At 38.2% G+C, this 15,538-nt stretch overlaps 1 protein-coding gene across 1 annotated transcript in view; it reads right to left on the bottom strand.

Annotated features, from left to right (window-relative positions):
* The window catches only part of UQCC1 (ubiquinol-cytochrome c reductase complex assembly factor 1), an 89,601-nt gene that overhangs the window by 51,840 nt on the left and 22,223 nt on the right, over nucleotides 1-15,538 (bottom strand). The window contains exons 5-6 of the mRNA XM_060030917.1: nucleotides 10,603-10,675; nucleotides 4,052-4,109 (exon numbers count right to left, since the gene is read on the bottom strand). Coding sequence (XP_059886900.1) covers nucleotides 4,052-4,109; nucleotides 10,603-10,675 — 131 coding nt within the window. The remainder of the gene's footprint in view (nucleotides 1-4,051; nucleotides 4,110-10,602; nucleotides 10,676-15,538) is intronic.

The following is a 15,538-nucleotide window of genomic DNA, read 5'->3' as shown; positions in this document are numbered from 1 at the left end:
ACAAACTGCATTTTCCTCTCCACTCTACCTCCATCATAGGCATATTCTAATTTTATTTGTTCTATTCCATTTTCTAAAATTAATTTCTGTATCTATAACGTACTAGTGTTCCATGACAAATTTTAAAATGGGGGTCTCTGCAAATCTATTAATACTTAGAACACCAACATAAATTCTACCTACATATACCTCACCCCCCAGGGAAACTTAAGTAGGTGCAGAGCTTTTGCCACTAACAGGCAGTGGCCCCGAACCTTCCAATTGCCATAGGAGCCAAGTCAGATCTGAGGCCATAAATTATTTAATCAACATTTATTGAGCTGAAGAAATACCTCATTTTCATATCTCTCCAAAAGGAAAATAAATATAATTCTTGGCCTCAATAAATTCACCATCCACAAGGAAGACTGATACATATACGATAAAATATAAAAATGTTATGTGATGAGTGCTATAAGAGAGGTATTCAAAATATTAAAGGAACTCAGAAGAGGAACTAACTCTGCCTTCAGAGGGAAGGGAAGGCTTCAAAGCAGAGATATCTGAGTTGGATATTGAACAAAAAATAGGTGTTTGTCAGGTGGAGAGGAAGGAGAAGGACTTTCTAGGCAGAAGAAAGCTTTGTGCAGAAGACCTGAAATTGCTATTACATAGTTTAACTTTTTCTTGCAGGGGAGGGAGTGATGGTGGTAGTGGTACCTAGAACGGCACCAGACGAGAGTGGTAAAGGTGGCATATTTGGTGGGATATGAATGCCATGCTAGGAAACATACTTTATCCTGAGAACAATGGAGAATATTAAGGAGAGAGAGTGTGTGTGTGTGTATACTAATCCAATTTGTATTGAGAAGACCAATGGCACAGGAAGAGGGAAGTTGGAGGCCAAACACCAGTTTTCAGGTACTGTTACTTGTAACCCAGTGAAATCAATTTAGTGGGTGACATCTTGAATTTCTGTTTTAAATGAATTCAAATGGAGTAGAAAATATCAGAGATCATCTGACATTGTAAGGATAAGTTTTATAAAACTTTTGTGTCAGATGCATGTGTGTGTTCTGGATTGCAAGGTAAAATGCATTTGTTACTATGGGTCATGGTCAAAAAAGTTTCAGATGGTGAAACTGGTGCCTGACCAGATGAAGGGAGTGAGGGAAAAGTCAAGGAGGCTTCACAGGTTTCTGGTGTGGGTACCTGAATGGATCACAATGCCACTGTCCCAGACAGGGAACAAAGGAGGAGGCTGGCTTTTATCAAGTCCACATGGGAATGCTGGAAACCCCTCACAGCAACCTCTCTCAGCATTTTTTCAGTAGCCATGGTGAATACTAATCTTGTTCAGCAAAGACAAAGGACACATAGTCACCGAAGCTGCAAGCTCACAAGAATACACAACTGATAAGGGCCTTCTAGGAACTGGAGGGGTCCCAGTCCTAAATCCCAACACACATAAAAATTTGGGAACCAGAGAAAGCAGACAGGATAAGGGAAACATCAACACCTCTTCCAGGGAACTAACAGGATATGAGAAATCCTGTCTCTATTCTGAGAGCCAACAGGGAGTCATCACCCTTGGGAACCTAAGCAAGCTTTCTGTAAAGTCTACTGCCAGGGTATTCTAGTTTTGTGGGTTTTTTTTTTTTTTTTTTCACGGTGGGGGGGGGCGGATTCTATTTTTATGACTGCTTTCTAAGCCTCCCCACCTCTCCCTCACACTACCACCCACAGGAGGTATTTCAACCCTGCACATCCCTAGCAAGTCCACTGAGCCCTGTAATACTGGATTTGGTGATCCCTCAGTTACCCTCCTGGAGCTTCGGGCTAAGAAAACAGGACTTAGAAGAGCATAGCTTTTCTGCAGACTCGGGGTGGATCCCTTATTCCCTCTAAGAATCCTATCCCCTGGAAGAGAGTTTCCCCAATTCTTCTTGGAGGATCATAGCACAATTGGACACTAAAGTAACTTCCTGGTGACCCTTTCCACTACATTTCTCCACAAACCAGCCCTGAGTGCTTCAGACAACTTGGCTGCCCTCAAATACTCCATGTTCTTGTACATGTTCTATGTTTTGCTCCTAATAATTCCCTCAACTCAAATGCCCTTTTCTCTGACAGAAATTCTACTCACCCTTCATGGTACATCTCAAATGTCACCTCTACCACAGAGCAACTCTTTATCCAATACATACTCCCTCATCCACCAAATTTGGATTTAGTCACACCTCCTTATCCTTCCATAGTATCTGCTTATGCCTTGGGCACAGCACTTTTTTCATTGTCATCCATTACAGGCAATTGTACTGTGCCTGTTTTCCACTCGACTAATTTTCTTGAAGGTGCACACCATGTCATGTCCTACTCTCCAGTGCCCCCCAGTCCTTAACACAATAAGAGTTTGCTGATTCATCCCACCGAAGCCCGCAGATCATGAGAACCAAGGAGGAAGGATGGAGGGGACACCAAGCATAGACAGGCCTCCCTCCCCCTACTTAACTGGTGGTGGTACTCCCCACTCCTCTGAGAAATTAAACCAACCTCAGCAAGGAAGGCTCAGCAGGCACATTTGGAAATGGTGGCTAACTGGAAAGAACTACAAGTAGTTTCAAGGTTCTCCCAGCTGCTAGTAGTCAGGTATTGACATTGGGATGTGGTCACAAGGATTATATTTTTTATTTTGCCATCCACTCCCTCTAACACTCTGATACCTCTGGCTATTGGGCAATAAAGAGTCTTTCATTCTGACTCTGAATATTATCTTTGAGCTCCTCTGGGAACAGCCTAGCCTCCTCTCATCCCTCCCACCTTTCCAGTGAGTAATTCCACAGGGCCACCTCTGCAATCCTCTCCTCTTGAAAAAGTAGTTTTCCTCTCAGTACATCCAGCTGCCCTCCCTGAACCTTTTCCTAACCTTCACCATTCAGACAGAAGGTGGTTGGCCTTCTTAGCTGCCTGACTAAAAGACATGGCACATTTCAAGGGTTTTGATAGTTGCATCTTCCTCTGTGATCCTACAGGCACTACTTACTCAGATTTATTATAGAACTTAGCCAGTCCAATTTATAACTGACTATTATATATGTCTTATCTCCCTCACTAGACTGTGAGCCTCCTGACATAGCTTACTAACTGCCCAGGACACAGTGTACACTCAACAAACTACCGGCTTAGGAAAAAACAACATGAACTGCCACCTTAGGCCCCTTAGCCAATCTCACTGACTATGTGAGTTCAGAAGAAATATTTCAGAGGTGATCAAAACCAAAAAGTCTTTATATAGTAGTCAGTCCTGTGATGCAAAGCTCAGCTGAAGGCAGTCTCAAACAAGGGTCCTTTTGACAGGGCAACCATTCCCCACGTTCCTCAGATACTACGGTCAAAGTAGTAAACTTAGTTCTCCAGAATTTACTTTCCCAAGATCTGGCAGTTCAATAAATAGTCCCCAGCCCCCACTTCAACGTCTCTCCTATATCCTTCTGACCTTTAATACTGTGTAACATTAGATGAAAAATTGATTTTTTTGGCTACTTAATTTGCAGCTGAAGAAAAAATATACTGTTTAAGGTGTTAAATATTTTTACATGCAACAAAACTGGCATGAATCTAACCTGTATGCACATTTTAGAGGTACAGGCGTAAATGTCAGTGCTATAATTTGTTATAGGTTTCTGATGACCAGCAATGAAAATGACCACGGATGCTCACAATTCAAACCACTTTTACGTAAATGTGAACTTTCCTAAAACAGCGAAAGGAAAGAACTTTCCACCCAAGCTCATAGGGTCTCTTACAGATACTGATAGCATTGTTCACTGGGTTAGGTGTTCTTTGAGAAAATCCTACAAATATTAGTTTCTTTCTGGGACTATGCTTTGACCTTTAATAAAAAAATGTGCTACAAGACACCAGTTATTAAAATGAAAGGAACAGCTTTTAATGCCTGAACAACTGCGATTTCATATAATCAGCCCTGCTGAAGGCTATACCTTAACAAGTCAGCAGTGTTTTAAAAAAAAAAAAAATACATTTGGTGACTTCACTTAAATTGCTCACTTACCAGACATGAAGTAGAGTTATAAGGAACCATGAATTGAATGTATCAGGCATCTGACACCCTAGAAAATAACAATAAAGTATAAATATGTGAAGGTTTAGAAGAGGCATATGGACTATATTTGAAATATCGGTAGGAATTTGTTCAACTAAAATATATGGTAATCACAGTGCTCTCTGATTATGCTATCATAGAGGAGGCCAATGGAACCACAAGGCAAGCCCATGGGTTGATAAAGCACTGAATGCAGTCAGACAAACAGGCTTCTAGTTACAGCCCTGTTACCACCTTGCTGTGTGGACTTGGGAAAGTCACTTCTCTTCTCTGAGCCTCAGTTTTCTCACTTTGTATAATGTGGCCTGAACAATCTTTATAATTCCTTCCAACTCTGATTCAATGTTATTTTCCCCTCCTGGTCTCCAATTCTTCTGGAAAGCTAGGCAGACACCACCTTACCTACCCCACTTAACTAGAGGCTTTTTTTCACTTGAGCCCTGCTGAGAAATCTAAGTTCTTCTTGTCCATCTCCCTTTCCTGTTTTCTTTCTCTAAGGTGACCCAGTGGGTATGCTAAATGATTCAATCAAAATAAATGATCAGAAGAAAGAAGCAGGACTCTAGGGAGCTACAGTTGAATAAGAAAGCAGATAATATCTAATGAAAGGTTGTTCATCACCCCCAAGAATGACAAACCTGGTAGGGTTTCTCCTTGGTTTAAGAAACCAAAAATCAGCTCAGGGCTTAGACATCCAAGCGTCTCAATTCTCAGATCTCTAAGAAATGCCTCTGGCTGGATGAGGGGTCCCCCACAGAATATGCCCTCCTTATTACACGGCAGGGAGAAAAGCTGGAGCAAGAGGATAAAGAAAAAAGAGAGGGCCTCCCTGGTGGTGCAGTGGTTAGGAACCCGCCTGCCAATGCAGGGGACATGGGTTCGAGCCCTGGTCCGGGAAGATCCCACATGCCACGGAGCAACTAAGCCCGTGCACCACAACTACTGAGCCTGCACTCTAGAGCCCGCGAGCCACAACTACTGAGCCTGCGTGCCGCAACTACTGAAGCCTGCGAGCCTAGAGCCCGTGCTCCACAACAAGAGAAGCCACCACAATGAGAAGCCCGCGCACCACAATGAAGAGTAGCCCCCGCTCGCCGCAACTAGAAAAAGCCCACGTGCAGCAATGAAAACCCAACGCAGCCAAAAATAAATAAAAACAAATCAATTTATATCAATAAATAAGAGAATCAGTGGGAAACTTGGGCCCTTAGAGTAGAATCTGTCCTTTGGAGTAATGACTCAAGAAGGAAGTAGTATCTTCTGCCTTTCAGCAAACGAAGTATACAATGTACTAAATGATAACAAATAGGGGCCACTAAGATAGAAAACACAGAGCAGGACCCCTGTGAGGTACACTAACAACGCCAATAATAATAAAGAGCTGTAATTCACTGTGTGCTTACTATGTGTCAGAAATAATAGGTACCTTACAAGCATTAGTTCAATGACTCCTCCTAACATTCCTAAGAGGTGGGTATTGATATTATCCGCATTTGACAGGTGAGAAAACTGACTTAGAGAGATCATGACAATTGCCCAAGGTCACACAGCTATGAAATGAGACATCTGGAATCAAATTCAGATCTGCTTGATTCCATACACTGTTGGCTTAATCGCTAACTGCCTCTCTAATACTAGTATCAGAAACTAACATTCACTAAGGGTCCATACTTCCTGTCAGGTCCACCGTTAGTCATGTCAATATATTATCTCACTTAATCCTCACTTTAACCCTGAAGGAAGGCATTATAAGCCTCATTCTAGAGATAAAGAAACAGGGCTCGAAAAGTCTAAGTAACTTGCAGGCAGCCACAATATTAACAAGCTAGTGGCTGGGCTGGGATTTCAGTCCAGGTCTGTCACGAACTGACACCAAAATACGCTGGTGAGCTTACTGGGAGGTGCCCAGCAGCTGTCAAGTGGACTTCCTCTTGGAGCCCAGCAGGAGGGAGGTGAAGGCTAGCCTGGCTAGCCATTCAGCTATTAAGACACATGCCATCTGAGAGTGGGCCAACCACCCTCCACCTAGAACAAGAATAGCCATGAGAAACTCTCAAGCCCGGATCTAAAGTTGGGTCTTTTTTGGATGCTAGAACAAAACATTAAAAAGAAAAGTTTTCTTGGAAGTCTGTCTTTCAATCTGGAAAATGAAATTTGGCTGCTTCTAAAGGACAATCTGTTCAGTTGCTACCTCTACATCAAAGCTTCCCAGCAGCCTCCAGGAGCCTTTCCAATTTTCTCAAAGAGGGAATCAGTTCTTCGGCTGGAAAGCATAGACAGACAGACAGGCCAGCAACTGGACTTGGGTCACAATTTTCCCTCTGGGGGTCAGCTCAGGGCTGAGGATGGGAAAAGAGCTGGCATATGATTGACTCCCTGTACCCACTGGGGTCAGAACAGAAACCCACGGGGTAAAGCCGTAAAAAACAAGACCGCTGAAAGTTTGACTGTGAGCAGCTCAACAACACAGCAAACTCTTTAGCTTCATGAAATGTCTTTAAACACTTCAAAGTTAAAACCTGCTATAGGGTCTTGCCATGATCACACTCTTGCTCCAGTACACACTCAGTGCACTATTTTCTGAGGCTAGGTACTTTCCTCCTCAACATCAAGTTGGATAAAATTAAATAATTCATTACTATTATGGGGCAGCAGTATTAACATAGTTGTTTGTTTAACGCAGACACCAGGGTCAGATATCCTGATTCAAAACCTTAACTCTAGGGCTTCCCTGGTGGCGCAGTGGTTGGGAATCCGCCTGCTGATGCAGGGGACACGGGTTCGTGCCCCGGTCTGGGAAAATCCCACATGCCGCGGAGCGGCTGGGCCCGTGAGCCATGGCCGCTGAGCCTGCGCATCCGGAGCCTGTGCTCCGCAACAGGAGAGGCCACAACAGTGAGAGGCCTGTGTACCGCAAAAACAAACAAACAAACAAAAAACCTTAACTCTACCTCTTACTTGGTATATGACTCTGGGTAAAGTTACTTTACCTCTCAGTGCCTCAGTTTTCTTCTCTGTAAAAATGGGAAAACAAGAGAACCTACCTTACAGGATTCTTGTGAGGATTAAATGAGATAAGGCCTGTAGAACATTTAACAAAGTAGTTAGTATTTAATAGGAACTCAATAAATATTCACTATTGATTTTTAGTGAATTGTTTAAACACTAGGGTTTAAATTATCTTTGAAAAAACTCACTATTTAAGACTGCATCAATAAAATGATGAACCTCAATCTTTTTTTTCTTCAAGTTTTAAAAAATATATTTATCATATACTTACACAAAATTGATATATTTGATAGCTGAGTATTAGTAGCAGAAAGAAAGGTAGAACCTCAATTTTATTAACTCAAAATTTATTCACTAAGGAGTTCCTCTCCAAAGTATGAACTCTTAAGGGCTAAAAACAAAGCAGTCTGCAGACAACAGTGTGGTATTAAACACAAGCTTTACTGATTGGCTGGACGCCTCTGCCCCTAAGCGCTCTTTATAACAGAAATGATCTCCAAAAGACCAGTTAGCAAACACTGTGTGCTCACAGAGGGTACACTCATTTATGCCACAATGACATCATCAGAACATCCTGGAAACAAGAGTTGGCTCTTAAGCTATCTCACCAGTCAGAATCCCCAATATCTAGGTCTCTGGATCAAGACGTCTGAACACTTTGGCTCTGAGATGACAGAGTATCTATAACTTTGGCATTTTGTGAGGGCCTGTCCAAGAGGCTGATAGGCATATTGTTTACTGAGTAAAGGAACTCAATCTTCATGAAATATAACTGGTCTCACTTTTGTTGGAAGAGTGAGAATGACACTGACCAGCTACCTGGGACTCTCTCTCCTTTTAAAAAGCTACTGAATTCTCAGGACTCTAAAAGTCAAGCCCTAAAAGACCAAAAAATCCAAGGGAGTAATAGCCACTTTAAAGATGTAATCTTAGAAAGCAATATATCTATACACATTCTCTTCTTTTACCCCAAACCTGTCTGGCCTACTCTTTAGAATCCAAGGTGCAAGAAAGTCAGTCTCATTATTTTATAGATATTCTTTATCTGCCTCTAAATGGTACTTTTCACACTTGCTCCCTTTTTTATTCACTGGCCACAGTTTGGAACCACTTTGGTTTGATTCTGAAATTTAATCTAACCACAAATGACAAAGATGGACCACAATGGAGCATAATACAAAGGAACATGATATAGGTCTAAAAGGTAATTCTCAAAGTGAGTCTTAGAAAACCTGAAGTAAGAGTGGTGTCACTGAAAAATGTGACATCAGATAACTACTTCAAAGGGCAAGACTAGGACAAAGCTCACTGAGATGTACACACTCTAATATACATAAACATCAGCTCACAATACTAACAGAACATCTCACAGAGGTAGGTCTCATTTAAAAACTATAAAATAGGGCTTCCCTGGTGGCGCAGTGGTTAAGAATCTGCCTGCCAATGCAGGGGACACAAGTTCGAGCCCTGGTCCAGGAAGATCCCACACGCCACGGAGCAACTAAGCCCGTGCACCGTAACTACTGAGCCTGCGCTCTAGAGCTCGCGTGCCACAACTACTGAGCCTGCGTGCCACAACTACTGAAGCCCGCGCGCCTAGAGCCCGTGCTCCACAACAAGAGAAGCCACCACAATGAGAAGCCTGCGTGCCGCAACGAAGAGTAGCCCCCACTCGCCGCAGCTAGAGAAAGCCCGTGTGCAGCAACGAAGACCCAACGCAGCCAAAAATAATAATAAATAAAAATTTTAAAAAGTAAAAAAAAAAACTGTAAAATACAAAAAATTATAAAACACAAAAATATTAAAATGGATTACAATTTCTATTTTGCAGTTATTTTCATTCACAGGCAATATGTTATAGTAGAAAAATTCCTGGATTTTAAGCCAGATGACACAGGATCAAGGCTTGACTAAGCAACCTTGGGCAAATCACTTAGCCTTTTTATAAGTTTCAATTGTTTATGAAAACAAAAGAAAAATGAAAATAAGAATACAAGCCCTTCCGGTCTCACATGTTTTGTAATTCCTAAATGAGACAAAAGTAAAAGCATACCATGTAAGTGTGAATTATTAAAATATAATAGTTAATAATTTTAATAAACTTTTATTTTTATAAGTAGTTTACAACAGATTATAAATTGAAGCATGATATATTAATTTAAATATGTAATAATAGTCTCATTATTCAAGAATCTTCAATAATGAGGATTAGCTAAACAAAGATAGCTAGTAAACATCCTTTCAAAATAATTATAAAAAGTTTATGAGTTATTTAATATTAAATAGATGTGTAGGATGAGGTTTTAAAAAGATCTGATGAAAAATACTTGAGTACATGGATTCAAGAAACCACTTGAGAAAAATCCAGCTTCTAATATTAATAGTCTCTTCATCAGGTAGAGAAAGATTATTTTCTCCTTTCACACTAATTTCTCCTAAAGTAAGAAATTGTTAGAGATTAAAAAAGGAGGAAAGTTTTCTTTCCTGACTATGAGTAAATAAGAAATGGAAGGTGGATACTAAATTAGGATTACAACTCAGCACAGTATTTTAAGTTTCCAATGAAATATTGTACCAATCTGCTGAAATAGTAAAAATGACAAAACTTGCATTTAATTTAAAAAAACAAAATAGTTATTAAATAATCAAAACTTCATCTCTTTCTTCATTGTTGTTAACATAATTATATATAATTATTGGCTGTCCATGAAAAATATCAAGTATATTTAGTTAAGTGTTTGTTGCTTTGAGGATAATGACTGTTACCACAGATGTGAACAGAACGCATTTCCTTCCAAAATCTGTGGAACTGGAAACAGCTTAACCTTTCCCAATGACTTTATAAGTATCTGCTTTAAATGACATGTTTATAACTACAACAGTTTACATTAACAAAATGAATACTGTATTGATATAATCAACTGCTAGTGATGATGATATAAACCAGTAAAACACTTTTGGAAAGCAATTTATCAATGGGATAAAAATAAAATTATATGTGCCTTTTGACTCAACAGTCCTTCTACAGAAAGAAGAAAAATCATGAGGCATATTCCAGGGTTAACTAAAACAATTATAAACTAGAAATAAAAGAGGAATGATTGGGCAGAAGCTCATGTCAAAAATACTGAGTAAAACACCCAGAACGTAAAACAGGATGTGTTTACTCTGAGTACACTCTTATGTAAAAAGATGCATGTGTGGACAAGGGGGAATGATGATGTCAAAGTACTGGACAAATTTTTAGGTCTTTTTTCAAACTTGTTAAAACGTCTTATTTATAGGGTTCTTTTGGCCTTTGTTTATTCTATTAAAAGAGAAAAATAAGCAGCTTTTATTATACATTTTGTTCAGGAAAAACTGTTTTACTGGTAACTTAAAAAGAAACCCGATCCTACCAAGACACAATCATAAAAATGAAAAGTAGATTTATTTTCCTTTTCACAACTATCAAAAATAGTAACTTACAAAAAAAAAAAATAGTAACTTACTTCGAAAGAATTCCTCGAAGTCAGTTTTCTCCACACAGCTAGTATACATGCGCAGGGCCGCAATCTTAATCTTCTAGACAAAGAAAATAAAACCAAACTCAAGACATGACCAAGTGAATATTCTACTGCCATTAGATGTAGGTCACAGAATCTTATATGCTTTTCAACTAGAAGGATGGGTCCAAACCTGTCTCTAGCCATTCACAGACTTCACACAATTTTACGATTTTGGCATCAAAATGTCAAAAAGGTTTTTCCAATATTTAGACGAACTCTCTCCTTTAATTCAAACCCATTTCACCACGTTTCAGCCTCTAAACCACCCTTCAGAACCATCCACATTAATTCTTTATAATCTGAAACCCTTTATATTAAAAAAATTACCCATTCTCCTTACCAAAATCAAACAAACAAAACCCTCCATCCTTTGATCTTTCCTCAGAAGCCCTATTAACTATTCTGTCTTTTTTTTTCCCTGAAGGGAGGGGGTCACTTTTTTTTATGTTTTCCCTAGTTTTATAGTTTGCTGATTAACAGAATACTATGTTTATAAATAAGAGTTTCTAATGAATGTAAAATATAGTAAAAGGATCAACCTTTTACTATTCCCCAAAGCACTAAGAATTCTCTTAGAATCTTGATCTGGGTGGTGGTTTTAATTTATTCACTGAGCTGTATACTTAAGATTTGTATATTTTACTGTATGTACATTATGCCTTCACAAAAACCTAAAAATGAAAAATAAATTCTTGTAAGGGTTGACTGTAGGTCTGAAGACCAACTCAGTGCTAAAAGAAGAAGAATTTCTAAGGGCTTTCAAAATATTTCCTTCAGGATACAATTAAATTAGTCCATCAACAAAAGGCTCGTAGAAGCTTATTTTTCCTTAAAATGACAGAGAAAATTACTCAAATATACACAGACTAAAAAATATGTATATGCAAAGAGAATGGCATAGCAACTGAAGAAAAACCAACCTAGAATTTTAGCAGAGCTGTTTGGTTATTAAGGTTCAAAGTCACCAAGGATATACTATATCCAATACTATATAATATTTATATTTCAGTTTCTGATGGGCAGAAATACCTATAATAAATTAAAGTATTATGTCTTTGATTGCAATTAAGATTTTTTCATTTGCTAATGTTAAGTTTTCAATGATTTTAGTCTAAAGTTCATATGGGGGAAAACAGAACAGAATATATAACAAATGGAAATCAGATATACTTATATGAGCAGTAAATCAGCATTGGAAGTCCACATTTAAACAAATGGTGAGACACTAAAAAGAAAGAGCAAATTAAACCTAAAAGCAAGCAGAAAGAATGATATATAAAGATAAGAGCAGAAATCAGTGAAATTGAAGACAGAAAAATAACACAGAAAATCAAAAGAGGCCAGAGCTGGTTCTCTGAAAATATCAATAAAATTGACAAAAATTTAGTAGAACTGATCTAGGGGGGAAAAAAAGGAAAAACAGAGAAGATACAAATTACCAACATCAGGAATCAGAGAGGAGAGGAACATCACTACATATCCTAAAGATATTAATAGGATAATAAGGGAATATTTTGAACAACTTTAGGCCAATAAATGTGACTACTCAGATGAAATGGACAAATTCATTGAAAGATACAAACTACCAAAGCTCACTAGAATAAATAAATAACATGAATAGTCCTATCTCTATTTTAAAAATTGGATTTATGGCTAAAAACCTTTCCCCAAAGAAAACTCCAGGCTTGATGGCATCACTAGAGAATTCTATTGAATATCTAAAGAAATGATACCAAATCTACACAAACTCTTCCAGAAAAAAAGAGGAAAGAACACTTCCCAGTTCATTCTATGAGCCAACATTACCCTGGTGTCAAAACCAGTCATCAGAAGAAAACAAAACTACAAAACCATAGCCTTCATAAGCATAGATCCAAAACTCCTTAACAAAATACTAACATCAATATTTTAAAAGGAGATCATATCATGATCAACTGGGATTTATCCCAGGAATGCCAAGTTGATTCAACATTCACAAATCAATAAGTGTAATTCACCATATCAGCAGTCTACAAAAGAAGCATGTTTAACTTTTTAACACCTGAGGTTCTTGGAAGTATGTGACATAGAACACATTTGGGGAAGCACTGGTTTGTACCATCACCAAACTAATGATATCGTTATCCTAATGCTTTGGCCTTGACAGGCCTATTCCTATCCTTGAAACAGAGAGTTTAGGACATCTATAAGCTTTTGTTCCAGTCAACAAATAATTTATTGAGCACCGAACTCAGTGCCTAAAACCGATTTGGACACTAGGAATACAGCAGTAAACAAAGCAGTTAAAAACTCTTTTCATGGAACTTAAGGCCTAGTTCAACTATCAATACATTTATAATTTTAAGTAAAATTCCTAATGGCCTGTGTCTTGATTTTTTTTTTTAACTCGGCAGTTTCCTTCTGATTCTGGTTCATAATTAATCACTCTGCCTAAGGAAAAGCACACTTGCCTCCAAGGCCCAAATCGTTCCATGAGAAAGAGGTTTTTCCCCACAACATGTTCATGAAGCAAGCATTCATTACAAATAATGAAGACTTCACCAGATTGGCCAGTGTATGTATACAGTGCTCATACTGCAGCAATCAGGAGCATTTTAGAGTTCCTCACTTTTCCTGCAGCGAGGCCAAACCTTTATACTTGGGTGAGCCATTTTCCTGGACAAATCTCTAAAGTAAGTCCCTTAAGACCATCACACAGGGACTGGAAATAACAACTCAGGGAAAGAACCTCTTCAAGATTCATGCATTAATATAAGTTAAAGAAGTAGGTGGACTAAATTTCCATCCAGTCAATACAAATTGTTCTGGTCCTCAGATGACTTCATTCTAACTTTGGAAGACTTCATCAGTCTACTTGACTAAAACACAAGCACCTAAGACAGGTTTAGGAAATGAAAATCAGCTCTCCCACTAACTGATGCATTTTGTACCATCCCACAAGATAAAAAAACGAATCTAGTAAAAGGCTTACACTAAAACAACTATGTGAGAGTTGGAAGGGGCTTTGAAGTCATTTGAACTTTCTATTCTGTACTGGAATTCCTTCTACAGCATTCTTGATTCATGGTCAACTATCTGGGCCCCTGTTCAAACAAGTCCAATGACCTTGTGAGGCTACCTATCCCACTGGAGGACAACTCTTGCTAAAGTTTTGTTATATTGAACATAAATCTGCTTCATGTAACATTCAGTAAACACTATCTGCACACTGGAATACCTCAGATTAAGTCTCCATTTTTTTTACATTTGCCCCTCAAACACCTGAGAAGAACCATTATGTCTTCTCTTTTCCAGGCAAAGTATCCCTATTTCCTTCAACCACTCTGCATTCAACAGTTTCTGAAGCCTTCACAAGGCTCACTGCCCACTTCTGAATGCATTCCAGTTTGTCAGTGTCCTTCAGAACAGGAATAACTTTTTGGCTTAATGCTAATCTGAAAACCGCCTATTCAATGACATGTGGCTCAATCTGTTAAATGTTATCCTTATCTTATCTGATATTGCTCCATAAAGATAATGAAAAAGAATGGTTATTTCAGGATAATCAAATAGGTAAGGGAAAGCCACATTTAAATTCCTAAATATGGATCTAGAAGAAAAATGGAACTATACATGAAAACATTACATAAAAAGATGGAGGAAAGCTGGCTGATACTGCTGATGCAGAGACAAGCAGACATTTTACTCCCTAATGAAAGACATGAGAAAACACAAAATTCAAAGATTCTTGCCAGTGCAACCCAATACACGTGTCTGCCACAGATTTCTGAGTCAACATTTGCTGAAAAGGGCTCTCAATCTTTCAATATGGAAAATTATACCTACATCTTCCCACCCAAAATATACTAGAATGTCATACTTTGATGTTTTGATGTTACAAATTTAAAAAGTGAAGGTTACAGGAAGTAGACACTGCCACATCACAAAAGAGTTTTTAAATGCAAATATTAGGGACTTAGTTGAGGTCACAAGGGAACCAAGAAAAATCAGAGACTAACTTAAACAGTGAAGAAATTTTCCTGATGAGTTAGTAATCCTCCAAATGGTAGCCAACTTTGCCCCTGGAATCATAAAAATACGGACGAGACAAAGCATATGGAAGCAACCAAGTGGAACTCAACCATCAAGAAATGAATAAAACAGTAAACTTTTTCTCTTTTCTTTCTTTCTTTCTGCTCTCATTTACCTTTTAATTTCTTACTTTCAAACAAAACACACATTTTAAGTTTTTCAATCCAAATGTATTATCGCAAATATTTTTTTAATAAAGGAAAAGATCCTGGTTAATAATATTACCAAATATACCAGTGATTATCATTTGTCAAGAATTATGATGTAAAAAAAGATAACTTTAATGAGCATAACTAATATTTCATTAATGATTAAGAAGACACTTCATAACCTTAGGGTCTCAAGGACATCATTATAACCTAGTTATGTGTGTGCTATCTTCTATACTTTTCAAAGCCCCTTACAAACAAAATGCTTGTGGAATCACTGTTCAATTTATGTAAAACGGAGATTATAGAGAGAAGCCTATATTTGCTACAGTGAGAATTGTTAGGAAGAGAGCCAGATATCGTAAGAAGAAACTAAAAGTAAAGTTCACAATAAAATTGAAATTCTAATTTAACTCCAACTTGTTAAAATGGTGTAACTGGAATAATTTAGTCATTTTGGGCAAAGTTATAATGTTTTCTAGAAAAGTCTTCCCTACTGCTTTTTGTTGGTTTGCTTTAATATATAACTTATGACTGATTAGGCTTATCCAACATTCTAGCAACCTTGAAAAGTATTAAAAGGTACTTTTGCCATAACTGTAGAGAGAAACAGTAGTACTAGGAGATAACTGGGCTGAGAAAAACCCAATGACTTGTGT

Source organism: Delphinus delphis, chromosome 15 (assembly GCF_949987515.2).
Source record: "Delphinus delphis chromosome 15, mDelDel1.2, whole genome shotgun sequence".
Taxonomy (NCBI): Eukaryota; Metazoa; Chordata; class Mammalia; order Artiodactyla; family Delphinidae; genus Delphinus; species Delphinus delphis.
This window is presented reverse-complemented; position numbering and strand designations above follow the sequence as displayed.